We start from the raw sequence: 16,423 nt of genomic DNA on the forward strand, positions 1-16,423 counted from the left end.
TGTTATGAAAGCCATGAGAAACTAATACAGTAGCCAAACCTAATTCTAACATACGCTACCTTCATGATTTTCTACCAGCATTAAACATTATAAACTGTCCTTTATGTATACAGTATTATATAGGTATCATACATAAGCAGCCCTCTACAATGCGTCTTAGTCTGTTCTGTGCTGCTATAACAGAATACCATACACTGGGTAACTTTAAATGAACAGAAGTATATTTGGCTCACAGTTCTGGAGGCTGGGGAGTCTAAGAGCATGGTGCAGCATCTGGTGAGGGCCTTTGTGCTGCATCATCCCATGAGAGAAGGCAAGAGGGAAAGAAGGTGACAGTGAGAGCAAGGGGGAGGGGCTGAACTCATCCCTTTATTGGGACTGACCCCCACAATAACAGCATTAATCCACCCCAGAGCAGAGCCCTCTTGGCCTGATCCTCTCTTAAAGTTTCTACCTCTCGATACTGTTGCACTGGCGATTAAGTTTCCAACACATGAACTCTGGAGGATACAATCAAACCATAACAACATATGTATCTTAAATTTAATTTTCATTTGTCTTATAATAAAAACACCCTTTATTTTCAATCCCCATTATTTGGCCAATCCATTTTCCTGAAATTTAAAAATAAACCAAGAGCCTGTCCTTTTTTCTTCATTCTGTTCTTACATGATACCAACAAGTATTCACTTCTCACTCTCTGTTCTCTTTTCAAGCTGGTTCCCTTCCTATAAACCAGCCCCATCCCTCATATGAGTATGTACTCGACTCTTCTACCACCTTCCATACCTGGGACATGTCTCCACCTAACCTCCACCCACCCTCATTCCAGGATGTGCCACTGGGACAGCAGACATTCACCCAACATCTGCTTATGGGCCTTCCTCCACCAGCTCAGTTACATAAGCCAGAGTCCCCTGATCTGTCTACTTCCCTTCAACAAACCCAATCCTTCTTGATACAGCTTTTTTTTTTTTTTTGAGATGGAGTCTCATCCGGTAGCCCAGGCTGGAGTGCAATGGCTCAATCTCGGCTCACTGCAACCTCGGCCTCTCGGGTTCAAGCAATTCTCCTGCCTCAGCCTCCGCATAGCTGGGATTACAGGCATCCATGACCACGCCCAGCTAATTTTTTGTATCTTTAATAGAGATGGACATGCCAATCCTCTAGAGATTCTGGGAGCTTAGGATACCTGAAAGTTCAAATTATGATCCATCTAAAATAGTATAAACAGAAGCTGAAATACAGAAATACTAAAAAAAAAAAAAAGCTGTAAATAGAACCAAACTAGAAACTCTCAAAGCAGGAGGAAGTTTTGTCTTCTCAGCCTTCAGGGCAGCTAACAGAAAGGGACCCAAGACCCAAACCAAAGCAGCTCTTGAAGGGCAAACTGCGCCCTCTCCTGGGCAAACAGGGCTCAGCATGGAAGCTGCTCTGCAGGGGAGACCAAACTCACATCCCTAAACATCCCTCCTGTGATCTGAAATGCTCATTCTAACATTATCTCCAACAGGAAAAACTGAAACGTTCTCAGTTCCTAATGCTGCAAGAGTGAGCAAATGATGTTTAACTGATCACTGATGACATATCTACACAATCAAATATCCGCCACTGTAAAAAATGATCATTACAGAGACTCATGAAACGGGAAGCTTATGATAAAACAGTAAATAAAGCCAAAATACAAAATTATACATATACTGATATGTATGTAACACATGTAAAATTTAATGTTTGTCTATTAAAAAGTCTGAAGGGAAAAATGAAAAAACAAAACAGCTGCTAAGCTACTGTGGGAACATTTTCTCCATATTTTCTTAATTAATTTATTTATTTAGAGATGGAGTCTCACTCTGGCATCAGGCTGGAGGGCAACAGTGCGATCTCAGCTCATTGTAACCTCCGCCTCCTGGGTTCAAGCAATTCTCCCTGCCTCAGCCTTCCTAGTAGCTGGTATTGCAGGCACCTGAGACCACACCCGGCTAATTTTTGTATTTTTAATAGAGGCGGGGTTTCACCAAATTGTCTAGGTGGTCTCGAACTCCTGACCTCAGGTGATCTGCCTGCCTCTGCCTCCGCCTCCCAAAGTGCTGGCATTACAGGTGTGAGCCCATTTTCTCCCTATTTTAAATTCCTTTAAAATCATTACTAAGATTCAAACACTTTAAGAACTAAGTTAATAAATGAATCTGCACAGGAGGGCTTGTACCTGGAAGGCAGGCACTGCCAGTGTGTCACATGAACAGACATTCGTACTACCTATTCCCTGGATACGCCCCACTCCCTGACTCTTCCCCCATCCTCTCTTCAAAAGGGATCTGTCCCCACATCCAGCTCTTGTGCCCCTCCTCATAGAAGCTTCCCTCCAATCCCAAGGCTGACTGCTACGCCTCTTTCTCACCACTCTCACTGTACTTTGCACCTTTTTCTACTCTACGTATCACAGGGCACCAGAACTATTTCTTTATATGCTGTGAGAAGTCTCCCAGAGCGGGAACACACTTATCCACCCTGTACACCCTCAGCCACCCAGTCTAGAGTTTGCCATGATACAGGATTGTTCAAAGAAGGAAAAAGAAGTTCTAAAACTTGCATCTTTTCCAACTGATTTGATTTCAGAAATTAGGTGGCCAGGGTAATGCTTTATTTGTCAAATAACTCCTACATTCTGTGGGATAAACAAGTTTTCCAGCTGGCAAACTCACTAAAAGCGCACACACGCAGAGCACAGGGACTAACCCTGTGCCAAAGCCGCCAGCCGAACATGAGCTGGGAAACTCTAACAGAGGGAGCCTGGCCCACAGAGCGGTGCACAATAGTGAGCACCTCTTCAGCCGGGCTTCCCAAGGAAGGGGTGAGGCAACATCCTCTCTGTTGTGTTAACAAAAAGAAGCAACAGAACCTGCTTCTTCTAGTTCATATTCATACACATCATCACCCCAAAGGGCAGAGCACGCGGGACCCTAAGCTGCCAAGAGATTCTCTGGCCTTGAGTTCAAGGTGTGGCCAGGTACCCATGACTAGGGAGTCTGTGTAATTTAGCAGCACATGAGTGATACAAAGTACCCTCAAGAGGGGGGCCCAAAGTGGCTGTACCCTAAGATTTTGGAAGGCTTTGAAAAACCACCCACTTGCAAATTTCTGGGGAAGGTTCCAAAAGGTGCTCAGGCATGGTCAAATTTGAGAACCACGGCCCCAAAGAAGGAGATGGCAGCTTCCTGAGCACCGTGTGAACGGGAAGGCTTCCCTGGGGAGGAAATGGACAGGGTCTGTGGAGAGAATTTGGGGAAACGGACCCCCAGAGACCAGGGCCAGCAGCTGACCTGTGCACACAGGGAACTCCCTAAGGAGCACTGGGCTTGGCTGGGGCCAAGACCTTGAACTTCATTAGGTAAGATTAAAAAGGCCCCTTGATGGTTTACAGCACTTTTCTTAAGACAGAGCCTCACTCTGGAGTACAATGATGCAATCTTAGCTCACTGCAACCTCCACCTCCGGGGCTGAAGTGATTCTCGTGCCTCAGCCTCCCGAGTAGCTGGGATTACAGGCGCCCACCACTATATCCAGCTAATTTTTGTATTTTGAGTAGAGACAGGTTTCATCATGTTGGTCAGGCTGGTCTAGAACTCCTGACCTCAGGTGATCCACCCACCTCAGCTTCCCAAAGTGCTGGGATTACAGGCGTGAGCCACCTTGCCCAGCCTTGATTTACAGTGCTTTTAACAATGTACAGGACCCTTCTGAATGGCTCTGTATTTCAGGGAGATTCCAGTAAAACCTGTCTTTCCTCTTTAAAGTTCACCTCAGCTGCCACTGCTGCCATGACCCAGGGAGTAGTAATGATATAGCCAAATGAACGGAAGCCCAGCAAAACCTGGAGGAATTCAAAGTGATTTTGTTCAATTAAAGTTATTATTCAGTAAACAGGAAAAGTATGAAACCTAAGTATGCCAAACTAGAAGAAAATTTTCCAAGTACCAAATGGCATAATAAATGAAATTGGTTTACTGCTTTCAATTCATTCACTGAATAAATAATCAATAAGTGCCTATAATCACAGTGTTAACAGGCACAAACACATGTATCATGCCTACATTCAGTAACTCATTTAGTCCTCACAACCAAACCACCCCACAAGGCAGGTTACTAGCCCCATTTCTCAGATGAGAAAACAGAGGCTTCGAGCCATTCTGTGACTTGCCCATGGTCATCTGCAGGGAAGAGCTGAGCTGGGATTAACACTCTGGCTCACCTTTAAACACGAAGTTACCTTGTAGGGTCTTGTACTTTCAGAGATGAAAAGAAGAGAAGGAGCCCAGTCTTGCTGCCTCGGGTCTTCTATCTGGTGGAGGATACACAGACCCTGGACATTTGAAGATGGAGTCCCCGATTTCTCTAGGGAGCCCACCCTTTGGAAATATGCATAGCATATAACTTCCCCCATAAAGGAGGTAAAAGGCAATTGAACATGCAACATCAGGAGGCCACACACGCTCAGATGGAACAACTGAGGAAGAACCAGCCTTTCCACGAGCCTCCTGAACAGCCCGGCCTGTCGAGCTCTAGTTCTCCAGGAACAGCAGCTTGGGCCTTGCCCTCCAGCTGTGCAGACAGCCCTGCCCGTGAGCGGGGGTCAGGGCTACCCAAGGGAGCTCAGAGAGCTCAGGTCTGTGCACCATACCACCCACTCAGGGAGTCAGATGTGTGCCCCACAAAACCAGAGCCCGAGATGGACTCAAACCATATCCTGCCCACATCCTGCCCAAGGCAGGGGGCAGGGAAGGAGAGGTATGAGAGGAGAGGCAGTTAGGAAGTAGCACTTCCACAAATGGGAGCGGCTATACCAGCAGATGGCCAGGGAGGCCCAGGGGCAGGACAGCACAAGGCGTCTCAGACATGGCAGTGGGCACTGGGTGTGAAGGGCAAAGGGCCCTGTGCGAGTGGAAATGTCCACCATGCATCACCACTCTCTCCCAGCTCCAGCCTCCCTGCCCTCCAAGGGACCTGGCTGAGGTCCAGGCCTCTACTGCCTCTCGCTATCCTGTAGACGAAGCCTGGGTATTGGGAGCACCCACGCCCACTTTGGGTGATGAACCCCTTTTCTAGAAAATCTTCACTAAATTGAATTTACCTCTGATTCTGCCTCCTTCACAAGAGACAGAGACTCTGATACCAGCTACCATGAAGTCAGTCTCTGAGGGGACATTTCTAGAACTGGAAAGGCCAGTGATACCAAAACATTCCGGTGAGGAGAAGAAACCAAGCCTCTGGAGTGCTGCAGGGGTGCTGTGATCGTGCCACTGTGTACAGCGCTGCTTTCTAAGAAGCACGTATCATGGCCAATATTCCATTTTCCTCCAATACTGTTATTAATACTTAATTCCCAGAGTCACCCAAAACAAAGAAAAAAGGACCAGTAACAGCAGAAGCAGGGACCCTGCCTACCTGCAGTGTGTGGTTTTCCCCAGGCCCCATCTCTCATCTCCATAAGCCCATCCAAGCTGTCCACATCCTCATGTGGGGGGGCGGGGTAAAGGCCCCTCTGCACCCCTCTCATCCACCTAGCCACCTCTTCCCTGCAGATCTCGCCTCCAGCAGCAGACAAAGTCTTCTAACAAAAACCCAACTTTACCACCCTGCTTTAAAATTTTAGTGGCTCCCCATACCTCTGACAAAAATGCCCAAACCTACCCCAGCCTGGAAAGCACTTCCTGCCTCTGAGGCTGCACGCCCAGCGCATCTCCCACACCCACTCTCTCTGGCAAGAAGCACTCCTTCCACCCACAACCACACTCTTCAGCTCCAGTGTGGTCTCACCCCCTACCCCCACCACAGGCAGGGTCTCTCCTGCCCTGCCCAGAGAAGCACCCCACGTCAGTTCCTCCCCAGCCCTGCCGTGGCTGCTGCGACGCTCGTGGACTGTGCCCTGCATGAAGGAGGACCTGATCTTGTGGCCAAGCACAGCATCTGGCCCCAGGAAGCGTCCTGCAGAGCAGAATCAATGAGGGGCAGGGCCTAAATCATTCTGGAACTGGAGGTGACCAAGCCACTCTTCACCAAAGAGTTATGCGCACCTACTGTGTGCTGGGCACTTGGTGTAAAGCTATAAACAAAACAGACAAAAATCCTTGCTCTCATGTAGCATATATTATAAACAAACAAGACCAAATGGAATGTGGGCAGAAATGACTCTCCAAGAGGGTTGGGGGAAGGTGAGAATAAAGCCCATTGCTTTTATTCCTTTTTGTTGCATTTTGAAATTTCAAACATTAAAGGAGGCAATAAAAATTCATCAATCCTTTATCAAAAGAAGACATGGGTTAAAAATGATGAAAAACATTGACTTGGAGAAATAAAGAAAGAAAAGCACAAAACTCTAATGGACCCTATAATCTTGTAGTGTTCCATAGCTCTAAGCTGCTAAGGGAAGATTATAAAGCATGGCCGGGCACAGTGGCTCACACCTGTAAACCCAGCACTGTGGAAGGCTGAGGCAGGCAGATCACTCAAGCTCAGGAGTTTGAGACCAGCATGGCCAACATGGTGAAACCTATCTCTACTAAAAATATAAAAATTAGCCAGGTGTGGTGGCAGGCTCCTGTAATCCCAGCTACTCAGGAAGCTGAAACACAAGAATCATTTGAACCCAGAAGGTGGAGGTTGCAGTGAGCTAAGACTGCATCATTGTACTCCAGCCTGGATGACAAAGTGAGACTCTGTCTCAGAAAAAAAAACAAACAAGCACAGGACTTGAAGACAACAACTAAAATCACTAAAACATGCTCAAAGATTAATAAATCAGAGGAGAAATCCTAAGTCAATGAAAACATTTGAAAACGCAAGAGAAAATGGAGAAGATCAAAGGAAAATCTTTCCCTGGGGGGAATGATTTTGTTAAACAGAAAACTTTTAAAAAATACTTTACCTATCAAACAAGAATAAGCCAAGATAAAAACAAAAGATGTCAGAATCAGGGGTGGAAGCTGGGAAGAAAGGCTGCAAGTAAATGTAGTAACAAACAAGATAAAAACTTTGATAACTAGAACTGGAAAAAACCAACTAATTAATAAAATAAGACTAAAGAATGTGACAGACATGGAAGATAAAGAAGCCTTCCCCAACACCCCACAGCCCAGGTCCTCTTCTGCACTCCCAAGCTCATTTAACCAGCCTGCACCTGTACTGAGCAGAAGCCTGACACCACCCCCCACTGACCTGATCATCAGCCTGCCCACTGCCCCCAGACACCTCCACACTCCCACTCCACTCCCTCCTAACAATCCTACAAACTCCCCTCCTATTCCAGTTCACCCTCCACTCTACAGCCAAAGTAGAACTTTCTGACATCTGCAAATCTGGAATTTCACCAAATAAAACTATTCAACACAAGTCCAAGCCTTGAGGAGTAAGTCCCAAGCCCTGCCCTGGTCTCCTCTGGTGTCCTCTCAGTTTGTCCTCTGCCAGCCACCCTGGCCCTTCCACCACTTTGCACACTCACACTGTGTCCCCACCCCAAGGCCTTCACATTGCTGGTCCCTCCACCTGCCCCATTCTGAAAGTGCCTACTTGCACAAGCCACACACATGCAGAAACATACAGGCACACACACCCTCTCAGGCTCATGCTCCCCTCAGACTGCCCAGCCCCTCCCTGTGACCAGATGGGTCTTCACATTTCAGGCACCATGTGGTGCTCTTCCATCAGAGCTTGTCTCAGCCTGTACCTAAGGCTCTATGTGTGTGCTTATCTGATCCCCCACTAGAACATAAGCTTGATGCAGAGAAGGTCCTCTCCATGTCTGCCCACCATTGAAACTTGAGCACTCAGCATGGTGTGTGGCCCAGGGTAGACCCCCGAAAAAATACGTGCCAAAACAATGACTGGATAAACAAGCTAAGTTCCAAAAGACCAAGAACCAGCCTTGCTGTGAACCAGAATTCTTTTTTCTTTTTAAGTGTTAAGAGAAAAGAAAGAAAAAATAGTTTTTCAAAGCTGGAAAACCCAAAGCTGAGTGGGGAAGAAATCAGGCTTGCTTTTATACCAGATCAACCAGTGAGCAAAACCAGCATCACGCAAGAGAGAAGGCAACTCAGAGACTTTGAGCAGAAATGCCTTCAAAGACAGCAACAGCACTGAGCCTGCTCCGGATGCCCCTGCAGCACCAACACTGGGAAACACTATGTCCTCGGAGCTCGCTAATAAAATACCAAATATGATTCCTTTCTGGAAAGGAGACCATTCTGCATTATTTTTCTTCCATGTTCTTCAGTATTTTTTCATTTTCATGGTTTGATATGAACTGAATAACAGCTATGAAACAAAGCACTGAGTAGCATGTTCTCTGTGACTAAACACTCAGTAATAAACAAAGCTTGACCAAAAAAAAGGATGTCACCATATGTGCTGGCTACAAACAGGTCTAGCATAAAAAAATTTGGCCAGGCGTGGTGGCTCATGCCTGCAATTTCAACACTTTGGGAAGCCAAGGCCAGCGGATCACTTGAGCCTGGAATTTGAAGGCTGCAGTAAATGGTGATCACGCCACTGCACTCCAGCCTGGGTGACAGAGTAAGACCTGTCCCTTAAAATAAGAAAAAAAAAAAAGGAAAAGGAAAGAAAACAAGAAAAAGAGGGGAGGGGAGGCGAGGGGAGGGGAGGGGAGCTCAGCTCTTCTGCGTTTAAGAGACAACACAGAAGAGAGGTAGAAGAGAGGTACCAAGAGAGCATTAAAATAAGAAAGCATGGCCGGGCAAGGTGACTAATGCCTGTAACTCCAGCACTTCAGGAGGCCGAGGTGGGTGGATTACTTCAGCCCCAAAGTTCAAGAACAGCCTGGGTGACATGGTAAAACTCCTTCTCTACAAAAAATACAAAAATTATCCGAGCATGGTCACGTGTGGCCAGATAATTTCTATTTTATCCCAGCTACCCAGGAGGCTGAAATGGGAAGATTACTTGAGCCTAGGAGGTTGAGGCTACAGTAAGCCATGACTGCACCACTGCACTCCAGCCTGGGTGACAGAGCGAGACCGTGTCTCAAAAATAAATAAATAAATAAACAAGAAAGCACAATACGTTCAGCCACAAAACACAGGAATCAGATATGCAAGAATCCTGACAGCAGAAAATAACTGAAGCATAATATTTACAAGGCAAAGCATTTCTGACTAAAATAAAACAGATTCTAACAACATACTGTTTACAAGAATTAAATCTCGGCTAGGCACACTGGCTCATGGCTGCAATACCGGCACTTTAGGAGACCAAGGCAGTAGATCACTTGGGGCCAGTAGTTAGAGGCCAGCCAGGGCTGGTCTAGAGACCATTTCTACAAAAACTAAAAAATCGGCTGGGTGTGGTGGCAATGCCTGCAATCCCAGCTGCTCGGGAGGCTGAGTTAGGAAGATGTGTTGAGCCCAAGAGGTCCAGGCTTCAGTGAGCCATGGCAGCACCACTGCACTCCAGCCTGGGATAGAGAGCAAGACCACGTCTCAAAAAAAAAAAAAAAAAAAAAAAAAAGAATTAAATTCAAAATAAGAAAATCTAAAGATAAAGTTAGGATGGAAAGCAGGGGGCTGGGGGAGGTATATATACCAACTAAATTCTGAACAAAGAACAGACTTAGAAATGCTAATATCAGAGAATGGTTAATGACACAAACTATTCACTATGAAAAAGATCTCCTTTAATCCCAGCATTTTGGGAGGCCAAGGCAGGAGGATCACTTGAGGCCGAGTTCAAAACCAGCCTGAGCAATAGTGAGAACTACTTTCTACAAAAAAAATGTAAAAATTAGCCAGGCATGGTGGCAAGCACCTATAGTCCCAACTAACTGGGAGGCTGAGGCAGAAGGAGCTCTTGAGCCCAGGAGTTTAAAGCTGCAATGAGCCGTAATTATGCCACTACACTCCAACCCACGCAATAGAGCAACACCTTGTCTGGAGAAGAAAAAAAAAAAAAAGAATGCTACTACTTTATTAATCTTTATTAATAAATGATTACTCAATATTAAGGGTATTATCTTTTTAAACATTTACATGCTTAACAAAACTTCAAAATGGGGAAGGTGAAAATTGCTAGAAATACATGGACAAAGTGTCAAATGTAATTGGCCTGAAAGAGATTAACTCCTCACTAACAGCCTATGGAAGCTCAAGTGATAAAAAACAAGATCATAAGGGGACTTGAACAACATATTTCGTAAGTTACAACACATAAAAATCAATACACGGCCGGGCATGGCGGCTCATGCCTGTAATCCCAGCACTTTGGGAGGCCAAGGCAAGCGGATCACCTGAGGTCAAGAGTTTGAGACTAGCCCGGCCAACATGGTAAAACCCTGACTCTACTAAAAACACAGAAATTAGCTGGGCATGATGGCATATGCCTATAATCCTGGCTACCCAAAGCTGAGGCAGGAGAAACACTGGAGCAACAGAGCAAGACTCCATCTTAAAAAATAAAAAATAATAAAAAATAAACAGTACACATAAATGCAAACATTGAATTAGAAAATATAAAAGTAAGGCCCGACACAATGCCTCACACCTGTAATACCAGCACTTTGGGAGGCTGAGGCGGGAGGATTACTTGAGGTAAGGAGTTCAAGACCAGCCTGGCCAACATGGCAAAACCCCATCTCTAACTAAAAATACAAAAATCAGCCGAGCATGGTGGTGCACACCTCTAATCCCAGCTATACAGGAGGATGAAGCAGAAGAATCACTTGAACCTGGGAGGCAGAGGTTGCAGTGAGCCAAGGTCACGCTACTGCACTCCAGTCTTCCAGCCTGGGCAGTAGAGTGAGACTCTGTCTCAAAAAGAAAGAAAGAAAGAAAGGAAACAGAAAAGTAGAATTGTTCAATAATCGAAGAACTAGGTTCTCTTTAAAAACAAAAATGCTGGAGTTTTAGAAATCTGACAAGAAAAGCAAACTAAACAAATAAAATTAGAAATGCAAAGGAAATCCAACCAAAGACATAGGTATTTGAACTACACAACAGTACATGCTACTAAATTTGAAGGTAGGCCGGGTGCGGTGGCTCAAGCCTGTAATCCCAGCACTTTGGGAGGCCGAGGCGGGTGGATCAGGAGGTCAAGAGATTGAGACCATCCTCGTCAACACGGTGAAACCCCGTCTCTACTAAAAATACAAAAAATTAGCTGGGCATAGTGGCGCGTGCCTGTAATCCCAGCTACTCAGGAGGCTGAGGCAGGAGAATTGCCTGAACCTGGAGGCAGAGGTTGCAGTGAGCCGAGATCGCGCCATTGTACTCCAGCCTGGGTAACAAGAACGAAACTCCGTCTCAAGAAAAAAAAAAAAAAAAATTTGAAGGTGTAGAATTAGTGAGAAAGTAAATTACAGATATGGACTCAAAAATAAAAAGGCTCAAATGATCAAAATGCAAGAAATAAATATCTTAGGATTTATTTCAATTACAGCCTTAACCTCCCTAAAAAGTCTTCATGAAAAATAATTTAAAATAAACTCTCTCAAACTTAAGAAACAACCAATCACAAAGCTACATAAAATGTTGCAGAAAACATAACCTCATGGAAAGTTACTAAACGAATTTTATGGGGTTAGTTTAGCTCTGAAATCAAAACACAACAAAGGCAGTATGTCCACCTATTCTGCATCTATTAAAATGAAAAACAGAAAAAACAATTGTTTTAAAAGTGTAACAAGACGACCTTTCTACCCAAAACAAATGCATACATACCAATGGGAAATTCTAAATTATAAGATTAAGGAATAAAATTCAACATTGCCAAGAATAATTTTTTAATTAGGAAATCCACGAATAACTGAAACCAAAATGAACATCTAAATTAATGTTCAGAGCCAGGCACAGTGGCACACGCCTGTAATCCCAGCACTTTGGGAGGCCAAGGCAGGCAGACCACTCAAGGCCAGGAGTTTGAGACCAGCCTGGCCAACATGGTGAAACCCTGTCTCTACTAACATTACAAAAATTAGCTGGGCGTAATGGGTATAATCCCAGCTACTAGGGAGCCTGCGGCATGAGGACTGCTTGAACCTGGGAGACAGAGGTTGCAGTGAGCCGAGATCACACTACCACATGCCAGCCTGGGTGACAAAGGGAGATTCCATCTCAAAAAAAGTAATCCCAGCTGGTAAAAATAATAGAGAAAACTACAAATATTCCAAGTAAAATGAGTAATAAACCAAGAGCAGTTACATCAACACAAAATAAGCAGAGGTTTAGACAGAGGAAGGAAAATCCATTTGTATCAGCAATATCAACAATGAATCCATCAGTAAATAAAACAAAACTTGAAAGCACCTGAAACTAATACTAACTCCAAATGTCAGATCCTAAACATGAGGGAAATGACTGACCTTGACTGAATAATAAAAGAATAATTTTTAAAATTGGGAGGCATACTTTATGTCTAGATGGGATGGCCTAATGACATAAAAAAAAAAACAGCTTTAAAAATTCTAGTTCTGTTATTAGAGTCATGCCTTATACAGGTAGGCTCTAAAGTCAGCCCATAAAGCCTAAATTATAAAACCATACAAGGAAATGCTATTATAGCCACTAATACTATCATGAACATTTAGATCAGCTGACATGAGAAAATGTCTAGTATAAAATGTCTTCAGGGCGGGGGGAAAAGGTGTAAACAAAAAGGTGCAGCACGATCTCACGGGCACACGTAGGTAAAGACACAAGTATACAGAATAAACACTCTAGAGTAAGCAGCTGGCCACCTCTAAGTGGTGAGATTACCTGATTTTGTGCATTCAGAACTTTCGCAGAAAGTCCTATATAACTTTTATAAATTTGGAAGAAAGTTTAAATGTAAAAAAGGAAAAAATAAATAAATACACCAAAATATTAACACTCTATGTTTTGAGGTGGCTGGATTGTGGCTGCTTTTTATTGCGTTAACATACTTTTCTGCATTTTCCAAATATTCTACATTAATCACAAAAACAAAACTCTACACACAGATGATAAGACATGAACCAAAACACATTTAAAAAATTTATTTGGTCCTTATTGTCCTTTTGTGCTTATGCATGTCAAATTCTCAGGTATTCTCCTATTCTCCAACCACAGTATTACTTTTAGCATTAAATTCTAATTTTACCAGCAATCACCCCAATCAGAAAGAAGAGAATGAAACTGTTTGAATTGTTTGCACACGTGTTCAAATAAAAACGGAAAGCCAACTGCAGTGAAGAATCAAGAAAGGCATGACTCAGGAATCTTACCGTAAAACTGTTGTTGACGTTTTTGGTGCTGGATTCAGCCACACTGGCATCTGTCAGATCCACTTCATCAAATATAATTGACTGGAAAGAGACAAACACAGGGACTAAGGCACACAAAGACAGGTACATCCCTAAGCACTAGCCAGCACTGTCCACCACACCTCCATATCCCTACCAAGCACCCACAGATGCCCAAGTACCTTGAAACTGTAGCATCCAATCAATACGCCAATCCAAATTAACCCACCCACCTGCTTATAACCAAAAGCTTGGGCTCACAGGTACAGTGCCATGATTTTTTTTTTTAATCCACGAACTTTATTTGACATTGCATTAGTAGAGGAAAAAAGAGAGAACCAAAGCAAAGAACTCAATGCTGTTATTTCTGTGTTTATTACCGTCAATACTAGTGTTCCCTTTGACATGTGAAGTATGTTCTCACACAGTGTTTTAGCTGAGAGAAGGCCGGGGTCCGGACTGAGGATTCTATGTCCTTCCGGCTTGTTCCTCCAGTGAGCACATGGAGGGGAAAGGTCCTAGCTACAACAAATTCTTATGGGAAAGAGAGACAGGTCCACCTAGAAGGGGTCTGGCCATTAAAGGAAACAAGACAGCAAAGCAGAAGGAACCTGATCCTGGAGAGAGAGATGCTCCAGGGCAGGGCTGGGAATCAGGCCTGGTGACCCCCCCCCCCCCCCGTTTCCCTCTCGACTCTCCCCAGTCCCCTCATACAGCCCCTGCCTCCTGTTTCCCTTATACCATCCCCTCTATTTTACGATGGCTCTATACGGAACCCTGGAGAAGATCAAACTAAAAAGAGACTCAATCTTTTAAGTAACCTTCCCCTTCCCCTCACCCCAAGAACTAACTGTAAAAGGTTGTTTTGTCATTTTTTTTTTAAGTGAGGGAAGTTGTCAGAACCCTTTCTAAACTAGCTGCTTTGTTCCATTTCAAATTTTAATGCAATAACTTCCTAGGGATATGTCTCAAAATGTAAATGATTCAAATTCCAGATTTCTTAAATATCAAAATATTACTAATGACACCAATACTGATACAAAAATACAGATATTCAGAATCCCAGCCAACAACTGGTGTCTGAAAGTCTAACACTGAAAGTCTAACACCACATTCGCTTAAATATGGCAGTAATCTATGACTTTCACTGGCTCCCCCTCCTCCAGCAGTACCCACTCGGTGCTTCTAGCTTTAAATCTACCTACAATAGGGCATACAGAAAGAAGGTTAATTGCTAGAAAGCCTAAAAATAAAGAATTTCTCATTTCTGTTCATGCACCAAGAAGCTCAATATACTTAAATAATTATTTAACATTAAGAAGATAAGATTTATAGCCCTGTGATCCCCTCACCTTTCTGAAAGAAAGATATCCAATTGTAATGTGGCTATTTCTGTGACTTTTTCCTTTTCCCCATTACTGATGACATTAAAGGAAAATGAATAAAAATTAATTTTGATAAGAAATAAAGCATGCCTTGAGACAAATAAAACCTGACAGTGTGGAGTGTTACAAACTCACTGGCAAGAACAGATCTGAAAATCGAAGCTTCTCCCACACAAGGACAGACTCAGCATCCCGATTCCTCCCCTGGGACGCTCCCGTGAGTCCTCACGTGTGCTTTCCTGCATGGGGCCTTACCTTTGCCGTTTTGGCATAGTACAGCGTTCGCCCTCGTAGCTTAAAGTATCTCCTTTTTGATCGCTGGAATGAATTGTTCTGTTTGGTCAGCATCCCCTCTTTGATGATGGTCTGAAAGTACAGAAACATATTCATAAACTTGCATTTCAAGGTGCCCTTTCACTCTTCCGACTGAAACGCACCCTGTTGTGGCTGAAACACATTCTTGTTTCTAAGAGAAAATATTTCTCACACTCCCACCAGACCTTGACCTATGCACAGGCCCAGCGCGCTGCCGGGGGCTTGGGGGATTGCACCAATCTTATCCCCTAAGGGGCAATGCATGCCTGTGTGGGTAGGGGTGTCAGGGGCCTAGGGTGTGCCCTGGATGCACTTGTAGGTGTGCTGAAGGGACACTGAGACTCACAGGGCCACAGTACACAGCAGCTGGGAGGACACCGGGACTCAGGGCCAGTGCATTCTCCAACTTCAGCATTTGATATTTTTCAGCTATTCTTGGCCCTGTCTCTGTGTTCTCTGGCCCCCTGCCATTTCTCAAGATCTTGCTGCCAAAGCTGTCTACGTCAGTTGCTCTGGGGCTCAGCAGCTCCAGGCCTGCACCCTCAGCCCAATCTACCACTCACAGGCCGGGCGTGTGCATCTACACACACATGAGAGGGAAGTACCTCAGCCACAGACACTAAAACTTCTCTCAACCCGAAAATCTGATGAGTTCCCCCAATAACACAAGATACTCTCTTAAGAGAATCCAGAAATGGATTCTACAGTCCACTCACCTTGGTTCAATTAAAGCCAAGAACGAAAGGGGCACTGCTTCTCCCAGAGCTGCTCCCCTACCTTATGTGGCCCATGCCACCAAGATGTCAAATATGTAAGGAGCTACTTGGTTATGAGATGTTTTGAAGTACTTGGAGCCATTAACACAGTCAAAAGGAATAAACGACACGCATGAAGACAAGAACCTGGCTCTCAGCGTTCACACACTATGTTATGCCCCAGCTCACAGCAATGCCCAGTCCACAAGGAGCTTCGGCATGGAAATGGAGGGAGGCTTCCTAAAAATTCTATTCAAAGACAAGCACATTGATTCAGAGAAGCTTTTGCTTAATTACTGAATCCCATCTCTGCACTTTCTGTAAATGTTTTAAACAGCGCACGTACAAAGTTCTTAGGTATCTACAAACACTTAAAACTACCTAAGATAAAACCAGCAAGAGCAAGTCACAGAAGGCTCATGTCCCCACCTGTGCCAGAATGCAAGAGCAGAACACTGCACTATGGTCCGTCCACCGGCCGCTCACAACAGGAGAGGGAGTGGAACAGGAAGACTGTAGAAAGCCCCCAGCCCCACATACCATCAACATGTAGACAGGCACCAGGACCACACCCAGACAGCACAGCACAGGCCAATGCACAGTGCCCAGGGGTCTCTTCTCCTCATCCCAAAACAGGCCATCCTCACTGTGCCCTTGCTGGGTTGGGGGGAACTGGTTGCATGCATGACCACTTCCAAGAGCTC

The 16,423-nt window shown here is 44.6% G+C and overlaps 1 protein-coding gene across 8 annotated transcripts in view; it reads right to left on the reverse strand.

Annotated features, from left to right (window-relative positions):
- The window catches only part of DGKD (diacylglycerol kinase delta), a 118,420-nt gene that overhangs the window by 62,811 nt on the left and 39,186 nt on the right, over window positions 1–16,423 (reverse strand). For 6 of the 8 annotated variants that reach the window (XM_012434141.3, XM_012434140.3, XM_064372875.1 and 3 more), the window contains exons 2-3: window positions 14,905–15,015; window positions 13,247–13,327 (exon numbers count right to left, since the gene is read on the reverse strand). In XM_012434141.3, coding sequence (XP_012289564.2) covers window positions 13,247–13,327; window positions 14,905–15,015 — 192 coding nt within the window. Of the gene's footprint in view, window positions 1–4,252; window positions 4,378–13,246; window positions 13,328–14,904; window positions 15,016–16,259; window positions 16,369–16,423 lie in introns of those variants that run through there. The other 2 variants (XM_064372874.1, XM_021676862.2) reach the window with 2 other exon arrangements.

Source organism: Aotus nancymaae, unplaced genomic scaffold (genome assembly GCF_030222135.1).
Source record: "Aotus nancymaae isolate 86718 unplaced genomic scaffold, 86718_ANA_hifiasm-v0.15.2.pri h1tg000008l, whole genome shotgun sequence".
Classification (NCBI taxonomy): Eukaryota; Metazoa; Chordata; class Mammalia; order Primates; family Aotidae; genus Aotus; species Aotus nancymaae.